The following is a 22548-nucleotide window of genomic DNA, read 5'->3' on the forward strand; positions in this document are numbered from 1 at the left end:
ACAATTCCTGGGTGATCAACTTTCCCACATGCGCATCTCAGCAGCCAGCAGAGAATGATGGAATAACAAGAAATCTCATCGCAGATTCACATCATGCCAGGCTCCCAGCATTTGACTACAAGGCGCCCAGCACAGAGGACAAACGGTTAGACATTCGGCACAAGTGCGTACACATTAAGCAGAGTGTGCGGAGCAGTGCACTGGTACTTGTCCAAACGCACCAGACAGCTTTATAGGTGAGTGTGCGCACGTGTAAGCCATCACACCAGCCCCGTCATTCCAACAAGCTTGAACACTGAAAACGAGGCGTTGCGCCCAAATAAATTACCCGCAAGTATAGAAGAAAAGAATGACATTGTCAATTGAAGTGTCAGTGCTCGACGACCTTCATCTGACCAATTCGCAAATGAAATAAACGGAAAAGTACCAGGATCTGGAAAATGACATTGAATGGAAAGAATTCTGACCCTGAATGTAATTAATGTCATGCTGGTTATATAGTCCGATCAGCTGGAGCGATAAGGCACATACACTAGACGGATTTCTGAGAAATGTGAATGTTAGGTGCATTTTTGGGTAAAAGTTGGGAACCTCACTTTTTAACATAATTCGAATAACCCGGTTCCCAAGCCGAATTTTGAGTTTTTAACCTTCTAATTAGCATAAACAAAATGGCCGACAAAATGCCATTTTTGGACAATTTCTTTGAACAAGCATTTATATATCATGCATATACATGCAGCTCTTTTACTTTAGCTTTACAACTTTTACCCCAAAATGCATCAAGAAGCGTATACATGGCCCTTTTTCATAAATCCGTCTGGTTTATATTATGGTTGGTGACATATTGAAAAAGACATTCAAAAAAATGAATGAATGAATGATCGTTTTAAGGCCATTTTCCCCGCTGGAGCGGGGGTTAGCCTTGCGGGCCCCATGACAATCATGGTTCCCTTTTTGAGGCAATGTCTTTATGGCCGGATGCTCTTCCTGAAGCCAACCCTTGGTCACGCTCTTACGATGCACAGGGATACGGTGTACCTATTCTAAACCGGGGTACACCCCGGGATAATTCATCCCAGCAAGCTGGTATCAATTTGCCGACCTCAGAAGGATGACAGGCTGAGTCAACCCCCCTGGCGTTAATTCAGCGATCGACCGGGATTCTAAACCCAGGATCCTTGGATCCCAAGCCGGCACCCTAACCGCTAAGCCAACACCAGGGCTTAGATTAAAAGACATTAAATTCAAATTAAAGATTAAAACATTAAAATTAAAGATTAAAGATTAAAAGACATTCAAACTGATATTGAAATTGTACACTATAAAATGGGAAATGGTTTTAATAAGACAATGTTTCACACAACCATTTATTCTAAAATTAAGTATACATGGCCATGAAGCACAAACATTCACGAATGTCACACATGTTGTTTTGCCAAACTACATCAAATTCATACAAGTGGTCTGATCATCACTCTGTTGCTGACAGGCACACATTGATGTGCACCTCAACTCTGAATAGCGACATTTGCAGCGTCAAGTCTTGCATTGCTTCCAGCATGCACAACAAATCATCTCGAGGCAACTTTCTGGGATTGGACTCAGTGACATCAGAATAGGCTCTAGTCCTGAATCACGACGTTTCCATCCAATTTCCACAGGTGCAGGAAGGTCAGGTATGGCACAATGAGCATTTCTCCATACCATGGCTTGATGGTGTACTTGCATCAAATGGAAATGAAGAGCATCACTTGTCGGTGACATTGCTTCTGGTTTACCAGTCTTGGAGAACAACATATGTCGTGCTGAATCAACAGAGGTTGTTCTGTGCACATTATATATTCTGCAGACTAATGCTTCTGCAGATTTGATTGTCTCCTCTGTGAGTTCACCAATGCCCAAGTTCTTCAGCATTTTATTCCAAACTCAAAAAAAACCTTAAAATTCGGCTTGGGAACCAGGTTAATCGAATTCAGCATACCCTAATTATGTTAAACAGTAAGGTTCCCAACTTTTACTCAAAAATGCACCTCGAAGCTTATACATGGCCTTTTTCCATGAATCCGTCTAGTCCAACAGTAACCAAAAGAGATACGCAACAAATGAGCTGGACAATAACTGGAGGGTGACCAGGTTCGGTGAACACCCTTGAAAGAATCCTTTGGGCTGAAAATGTGATCAACAACACCTGGAAATGTTCCAAATTCGAAACGAGAAAAACAAACATCACCACCTAGTCTACGAAACTTAATCCAAGAAAAAGAAAAAGAAAACGAGGCGGGTTTTTTTGACCCTGGGAGGGCTTCATATTCCACCTTTCGATACCTGCTTTGGGAGATTAGCACCAAGGTGAGACACACATAGGATTGCCAGTGGCATTGGAAGGAGTTGAGCATGGAAGGGGTTTTCGGTGACATGGTGAAGACGTACTTAGGTCTAAATTTAAGGTCGACTGACGAACTCTATTTGCACCAACTTCAAAAGTAAGTCGTAATTATCATGTATTTCATGGAATACATCTTTAAGGGAATTTTCACAGAGATGCAGACGATTCATTGAGATGTTTCTATTGTCTGTGACTTACAGTATCCGAGACGTTCCGTTGTTTTCTGCAGCCAAAGAGAACGATGTGGAACTCCTCCATCATGTCCTCAATGATTCATCCCAAAATCTCCTGGTTCGAGGTATGAAATATGTCCGAGTGTCCTATATATATATGCACTGTGTGTGTCCAATAAATATATATATATATATATATATATATATATATATATATATATATATATATATATATATATACTAGCTTGGCTCGGCTCGCTGCGCTCGCCTCATCAAGCGTCGATACTGAGGAACGGGCTTATTTTAGCTGAGGCTAATGACTGTACCTGAGTTGCTGTGTTGTCATGATTTACACCAATCATAATACAAACAATTATTTTGCACAAATGTATTTGTTGTGTTTGTGATATTACATTTTTATAGGCAATTTAGGTTGAATGTTTTTTTTTCAAGAAAGAACACCTCAGCACATACATAGGGGAGGGGTAGGTGCACACTGGAAGTTTTGGACGATTACACCTCACCACCACGAAATTAAAAACACCTCACCGCCACGAAATTTAAAACACCTCACAGCCATAAACACGTAATTAAAAACACCTCACCGCCACGTAATTTAAAACACCTCACAGCCATAAACACGTAATTAAAAACACCTCACCGCCAAGTAATTTAAAACACCTCACCACCACGAAATTAAAAACACCTCACCACCACATAATTCAAAACACCTCACCACCAAGTAATTTAAAACACCTCACCACCACATAATTCAAAACACCTCACCACCAAGTAATTTAAAACACCTCACCACCACATAATTCAAAACACCTCACCACCAAGTAATTCAAAACACCTCACCACCAAGTAATTCAAAACACCTCACCACCACGTAATTTAAAACACCTCACCACCACGTAATTATAAATACCTCACCACCACGTAATTCAAAACACCTCACCACCACATAATTCAAAACACCTCACCACCAAGTAATTCAAAACACCTCACCACCAAGTAATTCAAAACACCTCACCACCAAGTAATTTAAAACACCTCACCACCACGTAATTATAAATACCTCACCACCACGTAATTCAAAACACCTCACCACCAAGTAATTTAAAACACCTCACCACCACGTAATTATAAATACCTCACCACCACGTAATTCAAAACACCTCACCACCACGTAATTATAAATACCTCACCACCACGTCATTTAAAAACACCTCACCACCACGTAATTCAAAACACCTCACCACCACGTAATTCAAAACACCTCACCACCACGTAATTCAAAACACCTCACCACCACGTAATTCAAAACACCTCACCACCACGTAATTATAAATACCTCACCACCACGTCATTTAAAAACACCTCACCACCACGTAATTCAAAACACCTCACCACCACGTGATTCAAAACCACCACAACGTTATTAAAAACACTTCACAACCATGGAAACAAAAGTTTGAGGGAGTCGTTAAGTGAGAACACAGACACTGCCCAGATGTGTCGATATATAGATAAATGACTGTACCCGAGTTGCCATTTTGTCATGGTTTAAACCAATCATAATTCAAACAATTATTTTGCACAAATGTATTTGTAATATACGTGATATCACATTTTATAAACAATTGAAGTTGAAAAAAAAATTTCCCGAAAAAATTCCAAAAAAATAAAAAAACAAATTGGAAAAATTTTCAAACAAAATACGCTTAGGACATACCAACGGGAGAGATATGTGCATACCAGAAGTTTGGTACGATTTCACAAAAGTTTGAGAAAGTGGTTCAGTGACAACACAAGACAAGGCAACACAAGACAGACACTGCACAGATATATACTATTATTACGATAGAATATATAGAAGATAATGTAAAAACAAGTACAAAAAGTTTTAATTAAAACAAAAGCCGCGTCGATGTTACACAATGCCTAGATGCAGCTGTGCCTATAACGTCGATGTTATAGGCACAGGACATTCCTATTGATTCGATTACTTGATGTTATTTTTGTGCAAAGTGAAAATATATCTCGGCAATTTCCTGTGTGTGGCGACGAATTTTTAATATATCTCGGCATTTTCCCGTCTGTTATTTCAGGCGGTGTATGACTGACCATGCCGCGATTTAAAAAAAATATATCTCGGAAATTTCCCGTGTGTGGCGACATGTGAACGAAGCTATGCTCCTCTCTCCACATTATTGTGACGACGTATAAATGAAATATTTCATCGTGACGATTGTCATCAAATGGACGAATTTTTAATATATCTCGGCATTTTCCCGTCTGTTATTTCAGGTGGTGTATGACTGACCATGCCGCGATTTAAACAAAATATATATATATCGGCATTTTCCCGTCTGTTATTTCGGGCGGTGTATGACTGAGCATACCGCGATTTAAACAAAATATATATATATCTCGGCATTTTCCCGTCTGTTATTTCGGGCGGTGTATGACAGCATGCCGCGATTTAAACAAAATATATATATCTCGGCATTTTCCCGTCTGTTATTTCGGGCGGTGTATGATTGACCATGCCGCGATTTAAAAAAAAAATATCTCAATGGACTTGAAGTTACAGGCCTTTGAGAATTCATTTCGTTCTATAAAGGGCAACTTTCATCGGATTTTTTTCCCGTTTTTTTTCAACCGAGTCTAAAACTATGTTAGCGACTGTGAAAAATGAAATGATATATCGAATTTGATTTGAAATAAAACTGTGTGAGAGAGGAAGACACTACGGGCCGACAAAACAGGCCTCAAAGCTATGCGAGTTAATAAAATGGTGGATATTTGTTTATATGAAGGCTCTCCCAGAATGGGTGGAGCTATGGTTCCCAGAATGGGTGGAGCTTTGAGGTTTTGTCTTCTCTGCAAGAACAACAAGAACAAAAAGAACAACAACAACAGCAGAGGGCACTCTATGAGCAGCGTCTGCGACGCGGCTAAAAAAAAAAGGCAATTTCACTTACATTTTCGGATTCAGCGTTCAATTCTATATAAGTGAGTGTAATTTGAGGCATGTGTGACTTCAAATAAAATTGTAAGCCAGGAAAAACGTTCGTTTCATTCCTTAGGGATACAACATGTAAAACTAGCCCAAACGTCAAAACAAAACTCGCTCATTTAAAGTCGTGCAAGCTAATGCGACCACTCATTCTTCTGGGAAGAATCCCGTGCACATGCTTGTCACACTTATAACTCACCTAAGTCTTTATAAGTTCATCAAATACTGACACCGCGATTGACATTCGCTGAGGTAAATGTTGATATCTCTTCTGAGGTAAAAAACAAAACAAAACAAAAAACAGTTAAAGTATTATACGTATCAAACGATACCTTTTATGAAACGGGGAAACCTAATACACACCTTGGTGGTTTTAAAATGACAGAACATGTCTTTATTAGAAAAAAAAATGAACATTGAAGATGACGCTGCTAAAAAAAATACACTGCTCTAACGCATAACCACGAGTTTATACTGCATTTACAACAAATATGAAAACTATTTTCATATCACAATGTTAAATATAGAATATATAGAAGATAATGTTAAAAAAAATTAGCCCTATCTTCCAATGGTAAACAATCCTTCAAAAAATTCCTGGATCCGGAATAATATCCTGAGCTTCACCAAAAACTAATCAATTCTTCCTTATCCCAAGGGCAATCATCCCACCAACTTTCATCCAAATCCGTTCAGAACTTTTCCAGATATCTTGTTCACAAACACACACACGCACACACGGACACGATCGAATGCATTACTCCCTCGCGGGAGTAAAAAGCTGCTGCCCTCGTGTCCACTTACCTTCAGATTTGGATGTATCTTTCCAGCAGAAATGCATCACTTTGCTGAATTTGTTGTGGGTAAGAAGAAAATGGCTTCTGACCTCGTTTGGCTCATTTTGAATGTTCTGACTGATTTCCACATTTCCAAATGTTTAAATCACAGTCTGGACATTTAAATGCAGTGCAAGCACATTGTACCATTGCAAACCGTTTTAAAACTCGTATTGGGTGTTTATATTCTATTCGTTGGGTTTTTATTGTAGTCAGGTGACTAAATACATTAATTTAAGCTATCAATATCAAAGTCAATGAAAAAAAATTTTTTTACTCTCCATATTTCTTCAGTTTTAGTAGGTTTTATAAGTAACGGAAAGTTGATATGCCCAGTAACGCAGTTAAGATCTTTTTTTCTTCCATCTATGTTTCAAGAGGCTCTGCCACTCCAATGTCTAAGACTCCAGTTTAAAAACATAACTCCCGCTCTGGTGTCGGGGTATTTGTAAGTTGAAGGAGATTTGTAAGGACATCTGTAGGTTATAGGAGATGTGTAGGCCATCTGTAGCAGGTTAAAGAAGACATGTAGGGCCATCTGTAGCAGGTCAAAAGAGACATGTAGGGCCATCTGCAGCAGGTTAAAGGAGATATGTAGGGCCATCTGTAGGTTAAAGAAGACATGTAGGGACTGTTATGAAAGTCAAATCCACAACATTGTCCTAATAGTAGGTTTAATGACAATTCGATCTCTGGCAACATCCTGTAGAAATACGATCATGCAATATATCAGGATTATATAATCAAGGAGAAGTTCAGCAATTATCAATCAGTGCAAGCAAGCCTAGATCATCTACATATATGCACCATTCGAGTCTACGTGTCACAGATTAAATGTCACAGGAATGTTCCGGAGCGATGGCCGTCCGAGTTCTTATAGACGCCTCTCAGTGGTTGGAGAGAGCATAACACCTGGGTTCAAGTTAGATACAATTTCATTACATTCTCCCCGCCATTAAAACTACACTTCCGCTAAGGCAGGAATCAAGCACGCAGCAGCAATAGTAGGGCAGCGATTGTCCGTCCATGTCAGTCGGTCCATCCGTAGCGATCAGGGCGACGAATTTCCCTTCCAGCACGGGTCCGGAAACTACCGGGTACTACATCCCCAAGTCCGGAGTCCCCTGCGTCGGAGTAGCCGCCTAAGTCAGGTGACGAAGGTGGCACCACAGAGCCTACACGTTGGGGTGTATTTGGCGGCGAGATGGCCGGCAGATGCTCCATAGGCGAAGCAATGGGAGAGTCCATAGACTCGTAAATTGGTGCGTCGATTTCCCCACATGGGGCCAGGTGGCGTAGGGAGACAGTTGACTCGCGTCCATCAGCCATCAACACGCGAGCATGCTCGGGATTAGCTTGGAGTACTTGCACCTTATCCACGAGTGGATCATACTTACTCATGCGAACCGCATGTTTGAGGTAAGCCGGCCCCGGCTCTGCAAGCCAACTAGGTAAAGGTCGGATACTTCCCGAGCTCCTCGGGTGATGAAACATCCGTTCGTGGGGAGTTTGGTTGGTTGCCGTACATAGTAAAGTCCTGATCGAGTTCAGTGCCGCAGGTAACGACCAAGCCCATTTATCTAGGCCTCGGCCGAGGGACCTAAGGCTTAGCGTGACGACTCTCCATATAATACCATTGAAGCGTTCGACCTGTCCATTCGCCTGCGGCCTATACGGAGTGGTATAGCGAGAAGCGACATTATGCTGGAGTAAGAAGCTCCTCACCTCCTGGGACAGGAACACCGCACCCCGATCGGTGTGCACGTAGGCCGGATTCCCAAACATAGAAAACAAGTTCTGCAGGCACCGGATAACCGTGGCGGCTGTCATATCTACGCACGTGAAAGCGAAAGGGAATCTCGAGATCTCATCAATGACAGTGAGCAGCTAACGAGAGTTACTCGATGCCGGTGACACCGGCAGTGGCCCTTTCAGTGGCCCTTTGAAGAGTGGCCCATCGCCAATCTCTCCCACGGCCTAGTTGCTCGGACCAGTGTCCCCATAGGAGGGTTGTAAAAACGCGGTTTGAGTTCAGCACATACAGAACAATTGCGACAGACCTGGCGAATGTCTTCAACCGAGTAGGGCAAGTTACGACTACGCACAAAATGAGCGAAACGCGTAACCCCGGGATGGCACAAAGTGTCGTGCAAAGCGCGCAGATCCTCCAAAGATATGAGGCCGCACACGTTGCCGGCCGCGATAAGGCGTCGGCAACCAGGTTATCCCTCCCAGGGTGATATTTGATTGTGTAGCAGAAATCGGCGAGTTCGATGCGCCAGCGAGTGATTTTCTCATTCTTAATGCGTTGAGCATGCAGGGTGTCATACATAAACGCAACGCTCTGTTGGTCCATGATAATTTGGAAGCATCGTCCGAGCAAGTAGGGACGCCAACGCCGAATCGACTCGACTATGGCATACGCCTCCTTTTCGACAGACGAATGTCTCCGCTCAGCGAAGGTGAGAGTTCGCGAAAAGAAGGCCACAGGGCGCCCCCTTGGGAGAGAGTCACAGCTATCGCATGATCCGATGCATCACTTTCCAAAACAAAAGATTTATTTTCGTCAATCGTCGCCACAGCGGCGCCAGCGATGTCGGACTTAGGCTATGGAAAGCGGCCTTGGCGGCAAGGCTCATGGGGAACGCTTCGCAGTCCACAAGTGGGCGGAGCTTCATGGAGAAATTTTGTACCCACTTAGAATAATGAGCGAACAGCCCGAGAGCACGCTTCAGCGAAGCACGATCGCAGGGCGGGGCCATGTCGAGCAAGGGTCGCAGACGCTCCTTATCCAGAGCAACAGAGCCGTGGGTCACGGTGTACCCCAGAAGATCTATCGTGCGAGCGGAGTAACGACATTTAGCCTCATTCATAGTTAAGCAATACCTCTGCGCGACCTCGAGGAAGCGCTTCAGATTAGCATCATGATGTTCCTGGTCATACCCGCAAACCGTGAGATTGTCCAGATATACAAAGACATCGGTCAAGTTCTCCTTAGCGATGAGGTCGTCCATAGCCCTCTGAAAACAAGTGACCCCGTTCGTGCCCCCAAAAGGTAGCCGGGTGAACTGGTATAACCTTTGACCCGATTCAAACGCTGTATAGATGCGATCGGCCTCGGAGATGGGGATTTGATTATACGCACTACGCAGATCGAGAGTGCTATAGACCGAATACTGGGCCACCTGTCGAACCAGGGAGTCCATTCCCGGAAGGGGGTAGGCGTCCAGCTGTGTAAACTGATTAATCGTCTGCGAATAGTCGATTACCATGCGTTTGCGATGCGCTTCGCTTCGTACCACCAGAATTTGGGCCCGCCATGGCGACCGACTAGGTTCTATGATAATGTTGCGAATATGGAATTTGGCCTCCATATCCGCTTGTAAATATTCCCCTATTTTCTCCAATACTCCCCAACTTTCCCCAGTCCCCCATTCCCTAGTCCCATTGCATGTAAATAACAATCAGTAGAGCCGACCTTCCCCTTATTCCCCCATTAAATGTCGTGCCCAGGTCCACCGCACCACACGTAGCCAACTTTCGGACATCTTCCTAGTTATTCTTAATCTATGTCAGTTAAGGCCTCGTTTCCATTAATTATGACTCTTCGTTGCACCAGAATGTGATTGTATGGCACCAGTAGTAAGTTTAGGACCTCCCAATACCTCCCCGCATCTCTTCCTCATGAAACAACAACACCAACAACAACAACAGCGGCGCGGGGAGTGCGCGTCCTCACTCCGGCTTGGTTAGCCGCCATTGACCATGTGCTCCGACGGGGTTACCACTCAGGGGCTCACTGTCAGCTCCTCGTCAAGGGCGGAGCCCGGTAACCCCCCGCACCCAATAAGAAGCGGCGGACCTATTCCATCTGGGGCGGAGCTAACGAGCCGTGGGCGTGTCACTCCCCGCTGGACATGCGCAGGAAGACGGAGGTGACGTCAGATGCGCCTCAGCTACGAAGAAGAACGGACGCCACCTCCAGCGCGACGATACCTACCCGCATCTTTGGACCGGACCGGGTCGATTCTGCCCCTGAGCCAAGGTGCACCTTGAGCCATCGATTCTGCCCTTCCTTGCCATCAATCCCTGTGTGAGTCAGCGTTGTCCCGTTTATCTGTGGTCTGTCTAGGGTTAATATAAGAGTGTGTCTAAGTGCCTGTCTTTCTATGCTGTCCCTCTTGTAGTTGTAATCTAACCTTCCGCCTTAATATAACCTCCTCCGGAGGTCTTGAGAACTGAACCCCTGGTGTCGTATTGTGTCATTATAACCCAGCCGGGTGTCTTCTTTTTCTTATTGAGCCAGCGTAGCGCGACTCCGTCGACGTCGAGTATAGTCGGGTAATTTGTGCGGACACGACGGCCATTCCGCTCGGCCCACCTTAACATCAAAGTCGTGTCTGTAACAATTGGTGTCAGGAGTGGGATTCGAACCCGGGACTAAATTTATTAGGCCCAAATTTTGGGAGGGAAAATCGATTCGGAGCGCGTACTGCGCTCGACGAAATTATAACGAAAAAAAAAAATTGGATTTGTTTTACGAAACTCGAATTTTGCAAGTCGCGCTATGGCGGATCAAGACAGCTGGGGTCCGGTAAAGGAGAGTGAGGTAGGGTCGATCCAGGACCAAAATGAGGGACAGGAGGAGAGCGAAGCAGTGAGGGCGGCAGGTTCGCAAAATAGCGCCGTCACGCACGAAGAAGCGGGCGCGCAAAATGGCGCCTCGCTGGTCACCGTGCCCGCGACCGAAGTAGCGCCGCTGGGAAGATTGGAACTTTTTTTTATACAAATGACGGCCCTTATGGAAAAGAATAGTGAGCGATTGGAAAACCAAATGGGGGTAATGGGGAACCGGATGGATGCTCAGAGTGAGCAAATGGGGGTAATGGGAAACCAAATGGGGGTAATGAGGGACGAAGCGAGGGGTACCAGTGAGGGGTTAGACAATAATTTTGAGGAGTTAGACAAGAAATTTGGGAAGATAGACAATAATTTTGAGGGGTTAGACAACGGGATAAAAGAAGTGAAAAATGGGTTAATGGGGGTAGAAAATAGAATGGCTGCCCAGGAGAATCAGATAGAGGGAGTGAAAAATGGGTTAGAGGGGTTAGAAAACAGTATGGAAGGCAAATTGAGGGACATGAGGGACCAAGCGGAAAGGGAAGTTAAACAAATGGAGCAGCAGATAGAGGGGGTCAGAATGGGGGTAGAAACCAAACTGGATGCTCACAGGGAGGAAATGGAGCAGATGAGGGTGGCATCTGGGCAGGAGATGCAAGTGATGGGAGAGGAGATCAGAAGAGGAGTGAGTGAGGAGGTCGGAGGAGTGCGCGAGGAGGTGAGGCACTGTGAGGAGCACATGGAAAAGGAGGTGAGAAAGGCGACTGTAAAGTTACAAGGGGGCATAGAGGACCTGACGCAGGAGGTGGAGCAGCTGACGGTGGGACAGACGGAGTTAGTGGAGCAGGTTCAAAGGAACACTGCGGTATTAGGAGGTTTAAAGGCGACACAGAAAGAACTAAAAGATGACTTGGTAGCGACGAAGAGGGAATGTCAGATGGTACGTGAGGGACTGACAACGAGGTTGGACGAGGTGATAGAGGTAATGGAGACGAAGGACCGGCAGGTGAGGACGCACCTGGAAACGGTCAAGGTAGCCTTAGAGGATGAGCTTGAGGAGACGTACCGGGGAATAAAAGAGGTGAAGCACAAATTAGAAGAAGTGGAAGAAGGGATGAGCGAAATTAAGAAGCGACGGAGAGGGGATAAGAAAGAGATAAAAGAGGAGATAAAAGAATTGGTCCAAAGTCTGTGTTTGGATCGTGATGATGTGCTCATTAACCGGATGAGGGATTCGCAGGTGATGGAGGAGAAGCGAAGAGGAAGAGGACCCGGTGTAAGTGGTGACCAATATGGTCGTGCGTATGATGCGCCAGGGGATTTAAGAAGCTTGGGGGTCGAGATAGACCCGGGTGTTCGTGAGAGGCCACTGGTGAAGTGTGCGACAGGTCTGGTGTGCGAAAGAGGAGGTGTGCGAGAAAGTCCGACTCTGGGGTGTGTGAGGAAAAAGTGCGTGCCAAGGAGTGAGGGTGCTGGCGAGAGTGAGTCGGTCGTAGCGCGTGTGCGAGGGAGCACATGGAAGCGTGGTGTGGTGAGTGTTACAGAGGGTGTAACGGGAGAGTGTGCGCGAGAAAGGTGTGTGACGGACAGGTGCATGAGGAAAGAGTGCGCTGTCAGAAGTAAGGAAGAGTGTCCACCTGTGGTGAGTGTTACAGAGGGTGTAACGGGAGAGTGTGCGCGAGAAAGGTGTGTGACGGACAGGTGCATGAGGAAAGAGTGCGCTGTCAGAAGTAAGGAAGAGTGTCCACCTGTGGTGAGTGTTACAGAGGGTGTAACGGGAGAGTGTGCGCGAGAAAGGTGTGTGACGGACAGGTGCATGAGGAAAGAGTGCGCTGTCAGAAGTAAGGAAGAGTGTCCACCTGTGGTGAGTGTTACAGAGGGTGTAACGGGAGAGTGTGCGCGAGAAAGGTGTGTGACGGACAGGTGCATGAGGAAAGAGTGTGCTGTCAAGAGTAAGGGTGAGTGCGTTGTCACGAGTGGAGGTGAAAGTAGTGAGAGTGACATGGAGCGTGAGTTAGTTGTGACAGGTGAGCGAGGATGTACACCTGGGATGGAAGGATGCACACCTGGAATGGTAGAGCGTGAGTGGGAATGCACGCTGGAGTTGGTGGTGAGGCACGTGGTTGGGTGTGCGAATGAGGGCACACCTGTGATTGTCACAGAGGGGGTGCGAAGCGGTGTATTGGTGAGGTGTGCTACCAACGAATGTGTGCCAAAGTGTTCGGTGGTCAGGTGTGTGACCAAGGCTGTGAGTGGAATGGGTGTACCTGGGTGTGTAAGGAAGGGTACGAGGAGCATGGGCACAGCTGGATGTGTGAGAAAGGAGCGGGCTTCGGGGTGTAAGCATGCAGGTGAAGCATCGACGTTAGACGGGGTAGAGTTTAGAACGACTTATAGCCGAATCGGGCCCTCGGTGCGTGCCGGGCCTCGCTTTGAACGGCCGCGTCCGTGCTCCACTAGGCGGAGCGGGCGGCTGGATAGGAAGGGTCGTCATGGCGACCACGTTTTGTTGAGACGTGCCGGCAGGTCGAGATCGGGACATTGGATGGCTCCACGCCGAGGTGATGCGTGGGATCTCGGCCCGGGTAAGCCCCCGTCCCTGCCCCGAATGCCGGACGCATCCAGCCGCTGGCACAAAACAACCAGCATCCATTGCTTGGCTTTACGAAGCCGGGCTTTGGACAGGGATTGGCGCACCGAGAGGTATTAGTGAGTAGACTGGGAGATGAGGTTAGTGTTTTGGACCCAAAATTAGAGAAAAACAAAATTTGATGATTGGCAAGGGATTGGCAGTAGTGATTGGCAGCTGATGGGCAGTGATTGGCAAATTTTTAATTTGTTGAAATTTGATGTGCAAAATTGGTAGTGAGAGACCCCCGATGTGGTGGGATGGCAAATCCACCATCCCTCACAGGTGTGGGGCAAAGGAGCAATAGCTTATGGGGTGTATGGCAGTGAAAACTAGCCCGGGTGGGTTAGGATATTGTGTGTAGGGATCTAGAGAAGATGACCTTAGGTAACGTTAAGGTTAGTTAGTGACTGATACCTGTAGTGGGGACGCAGGTAGATTAGTGTGGATTATAATGACGAGGGAGCGCAATAGTTTAAAGGGACGACTGGGAAGCGCAAGTTTCAGAAGGGAGTAGTTAGCTGAGATGATGCCGTGTGTGTGTGAGAATTGAACAGGTGTGATTGCACAGGTGTGCAACTGGACAGGTGTGTGGAGCAGTGTGTGAGTAATGAGTGTTGTGGATCAGCGCGAATGCGCTTGGGGAGAGAAGGGTGCAGGTGGCACCAGGTGTGAGAGCACAGGTGTGCAGGTACAGGTGTGTGGAGAGAGTTGGAGTAAGTGGTACGGAGTGGTGTGCATGGTGCGAAGGTGTGGATGGGGGAAGAGTAGACCCCTTTCACGAGTACCCGGGGCGGGTAGTGTAAGTGTTAGGTAGAGGGTGCAGGTAAATTGTGGTTGGATATTGGCATCTGTGGTGCGGTTGCAGAATGGTGTTGTGGATGGGTGCATTAGTGTTGTGGAAATGGCTGGGCGTGTAGCCTGTTAGTGTGTGTAGTTGGTTGGGCACTCCACCACTGTGAGGATGTCGGCCAGGTGAGGCCGCAGGTGGGCTCTGGGAGCCGGTAGTTGTGAGTGGGTGCCTGAGGATCCCGGGTGTGGATCGGGCAGCCCAGTGCCAGAGAGGGCACGGAGTGGGGAGAGAGCCAGAGGGCCTTCCCCTGGTAGTTAGGTTAGGGTAAGGAGCAGGTAAGCTCGGAGGCAACTGCAGTGGTGGAGGTGTGCAGGTGGGTAGACCCACTGGGAGAGGTACACGTCGCAGCCCAGAAATTGTACGAGGGCACCGGGAGATGAATCGGGGGAGTGAGACCCCAAATTGAAGAGCACCACAGTTTGGCCAATGGGAATTGGTTTTTAGAACCCATAGTGTAAGAGGGCCAATGGTTTGGCCGGAGAAAGCCCCCGGGTAGTGTAAAGTTGTTAAAGTCATTTAGGAGATAGTTAGGATTGATGAACCTGTCGCACCATACGCAGCCACTTACCTGTGGTGATGATGATGACTCCACACCTGTGTTTTCTTTGTTTTGTGCAGGAAATGAGATTGCTGTGAGGATTTGTGAGACGCATCACGACGTGGATGAGACATTGGGGTGATTCCATCTCTCCCTCCCTAGGAGGGACTGATGATGAATTGGTAATGGCAAATTTTGATGTTGAGTTGGAGATGGCAAATTATGATGAGAGTTGAAAATGGCAAATTTGATTGGTTAGGAGGGAGAGAAGACGAATTTGGTTTATGGGAGGAACGGGGAAGACAGTAGGGATGTTTGTCGATTTGTAAAGTAGATGTTTATGGGTAGTGTTGTGTTTTGTGGATACAGTAAGGGGTAAGGGAGGGGCCATGTAGGTTACCTGGTGGGGGGGGGGGGCGTACGATAGGAACGTACCTGTCTCACCTGGTTCCCATGTGCCCCCAGTGTGCATCACCTTACATTGCGTGCACTTTTGCGCCCTTACCACCTTACTCACTTGTTTCTTCTTTTGTCTCCCACCTCCGAGGATCTGGCTTTGGGGTAGAGAGAGAGGAGAGAGAGGTGCTGGCTGCGCAGTTGTGGGCCTGCACTTTCGCTGTTCGCTGCCTGGATCGGTACACCATATGGACCGCAATGTTTGTGGCCACCCACAATGGACCGCAGCTCTTTTGCGGCCAAGCACCACCCGTGGAAGGACCTATGGGTCAACGTGGCACCTATGCCATAAAGGTGAACCACTGTTAATTAACACCAAGTGCACCACAAGAAGAGCAAGAGACACCTGCAGGGTTAGGGGTTGTCGAATTTATTTTTATTTCATTGAACAATGGTGACTGCACCGATTGGTGGTGGGGTGGTGCTGTTGATGCTCGGAAAGGGTGCTCTGCACGTTATTAAAGGCCGTCGGCCACAGAGCACTCGTGGGTTGGTGTATCGATGTTGGCAAGCGCTCTCTCTCTATGCATAACATCTGCATGTGTTCCTCCAAAAACAGGTCCTGGATCGTAGTGTAAATAGCAGCGTAGTCTTGTAAATAATGCTCCCTACCGGCTGTATGTTTAGTTTGAGAATTCTTTCCGGATTCGGTTATCCTGTGGGTGTGTTTCTGTGAGGAGAAGGGTGCAACGTCGCAGGGGGACATATTTACTCATTTGTGAATATCTGTAAAACTGTCGCACTCAGGGTAGAGTTAATAGTAGAGGGAACTACATTGCGTGCCACACTAAAGTAGGTAAAAATTTATCGGGTCGGGACGCCCCGAGGGTAGAGAAGGGTGCAATGTTGCGAATATGGAATTTGGCCTCCATATCCGCTTGTAAATATTCCCCTATTTTCTCCAATACTCCCCAACTTTCCCCAGTCCCCCATTCCCTAGTCCCATTGCATGTAAATAACAATCAGTAGAGCCGACCTTCCCCTTATTCCCCCATTAAATGTCGTGCCCAGGTCCACCGCACCACACGTAGCCAACTTTCGGACATCTTCCTAGTTATTCTTAATCTATGTCAGTTAAGGCCTCGTTTCCATTAATTATGACTCTTCGTTGCACCAGAATGTGATTATATGGCATCAGTAGTGAGTTTAGGACCTTTCCCATACCTCCTCCCATCTTCTTCCCCAAACAACAACAATAACAACAACTACAACAACAATTACAACAACAACAGAGGAGATGGCGGCGGAGCGGGGGAGGATGCGTCCTCACACCGGCTCGATTAGCTCCAGACCATGCGCTCCACGGGGTTACCCCGAAGGGGCTGGCTGTCAGCTCCTCGTCAGGGGCGGAGCCAGTAACCCCCCCCGCACGCACCCAATGAGAAGCAACGTGCCGATTCCACGAGGCGGAGCTAACGAGCCGAGGGCGTGTCACTCCCCGCCGGATATACGCAGCCGCTTGCCGGACGTGACGTCAGATTCGCCCCCAGCTGGAGAAAGACGGACCTGCGAGCGCTGAAACAGATGCGCCTGAGTTTGGAGAGGCCTGAGAAAGAACGTCACCTCTGAGCGCTGCGACGAGACCTCCCCGCATCTCTGGACCGAACCGTGTACCCTGCTTTGAGCCAAGAGTGCACCTTGAGCCATCGCTATCTGCCTTTCCTAGCCATCAAACCCCGTGTGAGTCAGCGTTGTCCCGTTTATCTGTGGTCTGTCTAGGGTTAATATAAGAGTGTGTCTAAGTGCCTGTCTTTCTATGCTGTCCCTCTTGTAGTTGTAATCTAACCTTCCGCCTTAATATAACCTCCTCCGGAGGTCTTGAGAACTGAACCCCTGGTGTCGTATTGTGTCATTATAACCCAGCCGGGTGTCTTCTTTTTCTTATTGAGCCAGCGTAGCGCGACTCCGTCGACGTCGAGTATAGTCGGGTAATTTGTGCGGACACGACGGCCATTCCGCTCGGCCCACCTTAACATCAAAGTCGTGTCTGTAACAATACCTTCCTTTAATAGCTGGGCAGTTTCTTCCGCAATGAATTGCACGTCAGTTCGCGAGTAGCGTCGCGATTTAACCGCTACAGGTGTACAGTCCGTGGTCATATTGGGGAACAGCGACAGCGGCTCAATTTCCATCCCTGCAAGAGCACACACAGGAATTGTATCAGTGCCACCAAATTCCATTTCCAAACATCCATGTCTCTTGAGAAAATCATGTCCTAACAAAACCTCTGCACATAATGCTGGTAAGACCATGAGATGCACATCTGGAAACATTCGTCCCTTAATCACAAGCTTCAGTCGACATTCCCCTTTTGTGCTGAGCCATAGCCCCTGAGAGGCCATAAAGATTCGGCGTCTTGTCCCAAGAATCGGCCATCCATGTTTTTTCACAAGCCGAAAATCAACATAACTATCCGTTGAACCTGTGTTGATCAAAGCATGAGCAAAAATCCCCTCGATCATAAGTGGGATTATAGCATGGACATGTAGTTATCGAGTCGTCAAGGTGAGGCGCTCGTGCCTCGCGTGTGGATCCAACGCCAGCTAAAGTCTTTCGTGCCGTTGAAATCGTTTGTAGGCCAGTCGTGCCGCCTCCAAAGGGCGCACGTGCCACGCGTGAAGTTCCCAGCTTTCGTGCCATTGCAGTAGCTTGTAGATCATACGTGCTGCCTCCGGATGGCACTCGTGTCACACGCGGAGTTTCAAAGCCCACATTAGCCGTTCGGGTGGCCGATCCAGGAAGTTGGCAGGGTGTCAGAATAATGCCGGCCAAGGACGGTCGCACTGCATACTGTCGTGATTGCACCACTTGTTTAGTCGGCGCGACGAGTCTCACCAAGGTCGAGCTCTCAGCTAGGGGCCCACGGGAAGGGGCAATCCCCATCAAAGGCGGGCGAGGCGCCCCGCGCACCGCTCGGTCCGCTGGCTCGGCGATAAGCACATTCATCGTCGAGCGGGCTCGTTTGCCCCGCGACGATCGGCAAACTTTTGCAAAATGACCGGCTTTGAGCACAAATGACATGTCGCATTTTTAGCCGGGCAAACAGACCTGAGATGATTCCGATTCCCGCAGAAATAGCATGTAGCGTTACTTCCGGGCTTGGGTCCAGCTGCTGCGGCTGCCGTCAAGCCCGGATCGGGATCCTCCTCGGGATTGGCCGGGGTCTCCGATTCCGGCGGAGGTGCCGAGGCTGCATCCATGACCTCGGCGGTCGCTCTCTCCGGTCGAGTTTGTCGAGATGTCCCCGCAGTGACGTATGGGTGTTTGTTACGGATTTATGTGAATTTATGTGAATTACTATTCAGGTCATTGCTTATTAATGTTTATTCGATTAAAGGTTGTTGTGATTAAAGGGTCAGGAGCCCTTCTGGGGAAAAGGAGACCGGAAATGGAAGAAGAAAACACACGAGGTCCGGGAGGAGCGGCGATCTTCTTCTTCCTCGCCCAGCTCCGACGCGAGCGGTGTCGATATTGAGCAGCGTGGGGGGACGCTGCGTTTGAAAGCCCGTCTGGCAAAAGGAGTTACCTGCGCGGGGTAATTACCGATTACACGTCAAGTTGCCGTGGGTTCGTGCACGGAACCAAGCGTCTGACACAGTTCGCCTCAACGTCTACCAGGACGCGTACGGGTCGCACCTTGGGCCTTGCGCGCGTTGCAAGCCGCGCTTTGCTTTGCCCGCTTTGCTTAGCAAGGAGGTGTGCGCTGCAGCAGCTGTCCCCGGTACGCGACGTGCACGTTTGGAACACGTCAGCCAGGGGTTCGTTCAACCGCCCGTGTGCGGAGAAGTCGACCTTCACCTTGGTCTGGAGGGGCCCAGAGACATTGTGAGGGACAGTGACCATTGAGGGGTCATGAGTGGGGAAAGGGGGGACATATATAAGATGGCCATCTTAGTACTATTGTTGATTGACTGTTGATGGTGGTTGATTGATTGGGGAATATATTGTTGTGGATATGAGAATGTTTTTTTATTTTGTTGTTGTGGTAAAATGTTGTTGTAAAAGGTTGTTGTAAAATATCACCCCTCCTCCCTCCGTTTGTGGTTGTATAAAGGTCAAAGGGCGTTTCCGTAGTTAGTCCATAAAACATACATGCAGGACACGATATATCCTTTCTTTTGACAGTTATATCCTTATTATGTGTATTAAGATAAGGCTGTGTCTCCCATTAATTGAAATACTCCATTGCACCAGTGAAAGAGAATAGATCCCCTTCCATTCCCATCCCCAGAAATCCCCATTTCCTTCACATCCCCCCTTTCGTGATTGCCGACCCTCGATTGCCATATTACATCCCCTCTCGTCATTGCTGAGCCTCGATTCCCAATCACCTCCCCTCCAATAACCGCCATTGACCACGAGGCTCGAGTCAGGGAAGAAAGGCGTGTCTCCACCTCGTCATAGAGGGGGAGGAGTGAACCAGCCCCGCTCGACCAACCATGAGCCAGGGGTTTGGCTACAGAGGGCGGAGGAAGAGCGGTCGGGGAGGTTCGCAAAGGTTGAGGGGCGGGGGCCTATATAACCCAAGGCAGGGGTGTGGCCAAGAGAGATGAGTTTTTACCGGCAGACACAAGGGAGCCCAAGCCGTGGAGAGGAGTCAGAGAGATTCGCTTTTGCAAGAGACTGGAAGAGTTGAGCTTTTACCAGAGACAAGACGGTTGAGCTTTTACAGAGAAGAGAGAACCCGTCACACCAAGGCTCCACCAAGCTCCGTGTTGGCTCCACCGAGCGTTCCCCTCCACCAAGCTCCGTGTTGGCTCCACCAAGCTCCGTGTTGGCTCCACCAAGCTCCGTGTTGGCTCCACCAAGCTCCGTGTTGGCTCCACCAAGCGTGCACCTCCAGCCGTCCACCTTCTGCCATTCCTGGCATTCCCCGAGTGAGTCAGTGTCTTTGTTTGTGCTGTCCTGGGTAGTTAAGTCAAGTCTGCATAAGCTAATCATTTTCACTGTGTCACCTGCGTCTCATGTGCCTGTAAATAAACGTGCCTGCTTTCTTCTTGCTTATGTGTGTACATAGTAAATAAATTTAGTAGTATTTCCAACTTCTTTGCCTTCGTTTTCCTCTTTGCATTCGTCGTTTTTGTCTTTTCCCCTCATTGGGCAGCTACGGTGCGATACGGCCAAAGTCTGGGTGAATCGGGTGAGTTTTGTTAGGTCGCGGTCTTACACCACCGCTCGGTCTATAACATCTAACCGCGATCTATAACAATTGGTTGTCAGGAGTTGGATTCGAACCTGGGACTAAATTTATTTAGCCCAAATTTTGGAACACCAATTGTACTATTAGTATAACAATTGGTGTCGAGGAGTGAGATCGGACCCGGAGCGCGTTTACGCGCTCGAAATTATAAAGCCGAAATTTGTTTGTTGTATAAAAACCCGAATTTTGAAATCGCGCCATGGCTGTTCAAGGCGACGGGATGCCGGTGGGAGAGATAGACGGGGTAGAATCGACCCAGGACCTCGGGGAAATGTATGTGGAGGAAAGGGTGGAGGAGAGTAAAGAAGGTGTGGTTGAGGGTGTATCAGGTGCACAAGATGGCGTCCTCGCGCACATGGTTGTTGCGGCACCAAATTTAGCCACGCCCATGGTCGCGGTAGCCGAACCCGAGATGCCAATGAATTGGAACCTGTTTATGAAACAGATGATGGCCTTTATGGTAAAAACAGACGATAATTTCAAAGGGATGGAAAACAGGATGGGAAACCAAATGGGGGTAATGGGGAACCGGATGGATGCTCAGAGTGAGCAATTGGGGGTAATGGGAAACCAAATGGGGGTAATGAGGGACGAAGCGAGGGGTACCGGTGAGAAGTTAGACAATAATTTTGAGGGGTTAGACAACGGGATAAAAGAGGTGAAAAATGGGTTAATGGGGTTAGAAAATAGGATGGAGGACAAATTGCGGGAAATAGGGGAACAATCCGCCCGGGAAATCGAACAGATGGGGAACCAGATGGAGGAAATACGACGAGGGGTGAGTGAGGAGGTCTCGGGGCTGCGCGAGGAGGTAAAGCGAGGCGAAAAGCGTATAGAGAAAGAGGTGAGAAATAATACGGCTAAGTTACAAGGGGGAATAGAAGATCTGACGGAGGAGGTGGAGCAGCTGACAGAGGGACAAACTAAGTTAGTGGAGCAGGTTCAAAAGAACACTGCGGTACTAGGAGGGTTAAAGGCGACACAAAAAGAAATTAAAAACGAATTAATAGCGACGCAGAGGCAATGTCAGATGGTACGGGAGGAACTGACAATGAGGGTGGACGAGGTGACAGAGATAATGGAGACAAAGGGACCGGCAGGTGAGGATGCACATAGAGACGGTCACGGTAGCCTTAGAGGACGAACTTGAGGGGACGCACCGAGAAATAAAAGAGGTTAAACAAAAATTAGAGGAAGTGGGAGAAGAGGTGAGTGAAATTAAGAAGGGACGGACAGAAACTAAGAGGGAGATAAAGGAGGAAGTCATGGAATATGTACAAGGTCTGTGTTCAAATCATGATGTGATGCTCACTAACCAAATAAAGAGTTTGCAGGTGGCAAAGGAGGTGCGGGGACGAGGTGCCAAGGTGAGTGGCAATGTACATGATGTGAGGAAAGCTTCAGTCGGCTTGGGGATTGGTTTGGATCCGGGTGTTCGTGAAAGGCCGTTGGTGAGGTGTGCGACAGGTCTGGTGTGCGAAAAAAGAGGTGTGCGAGAATGTCCGACCATGGGGTGTGTGAGGAAAAAGTGCACGCCGAGGAGTGAGTGTGCCGTCAGGAGTGAGCCGGTCGTAGCGCGTGTGCGAGGGAGCACAGGGAAGCGCGGTGTGGTGAGAGTTACGGAGGAAGTAACGAAGAAGTGTGCGCGGGAGGATGCGCGAGAAAGGTGTGTAACGGACGGGTGCATGGGGAAAGCGCATGCTGTCAAGAGTAAGGGTGAGTGCGCGACCGAGAGTGGAGGTGAGAGTAGTGAGAGTGACAAGGAGAGTGAGCTGGTTGTGACAGGTGAGCGAGGATGTACACCTGGGATGGAAGGATGCACACCTGGA

General features: G+C 48.0%; 1 protein-coding gene across 2 annotated transcripts in view; it reads left to right on the top strand.

Moving 5' to 3' along the window:
* Positions 1-2353: 2353 nt before the first annotated feature.
* The window catches only part of LOC137437027 (transient receptor potential cation channel subfamily V member 5-like), a 125728-nt gene continuing 105533 nt past the window's right edge, over positions 2354-22548 (top strand). For both annotated transcript variants that reach the window (XM_068131335.2, XM_068131336.2), the window contains exons 1-2: positions 2354-2486; positions 2590-2687. In XM_068131335.2, coding sequence (XP_067987436.2) covers positions 2398-2486; positions 2590-2687 — 187 coding nt within the window. In that variant the 5' untranslated portion in view covers positions 2354-2397. The remainder of the gene's footprint in view (positions 2487-2589; positions 2688-22548) is intronic.

This window comes from Myxine glutinosa, chromosome 11 (genome assembly GCF_964187855.1).
Source record: "Myxine glutinosa chromosome 11, kmMyxGlut1.1, whole genome shotgun sequence".
Classification (NCBI taxonomy): Eukaryota; Metazoa; Chordata; class Myxini; order Myxiniformes; family Myxinidae; genus Myxine; species Myxine glutinosa.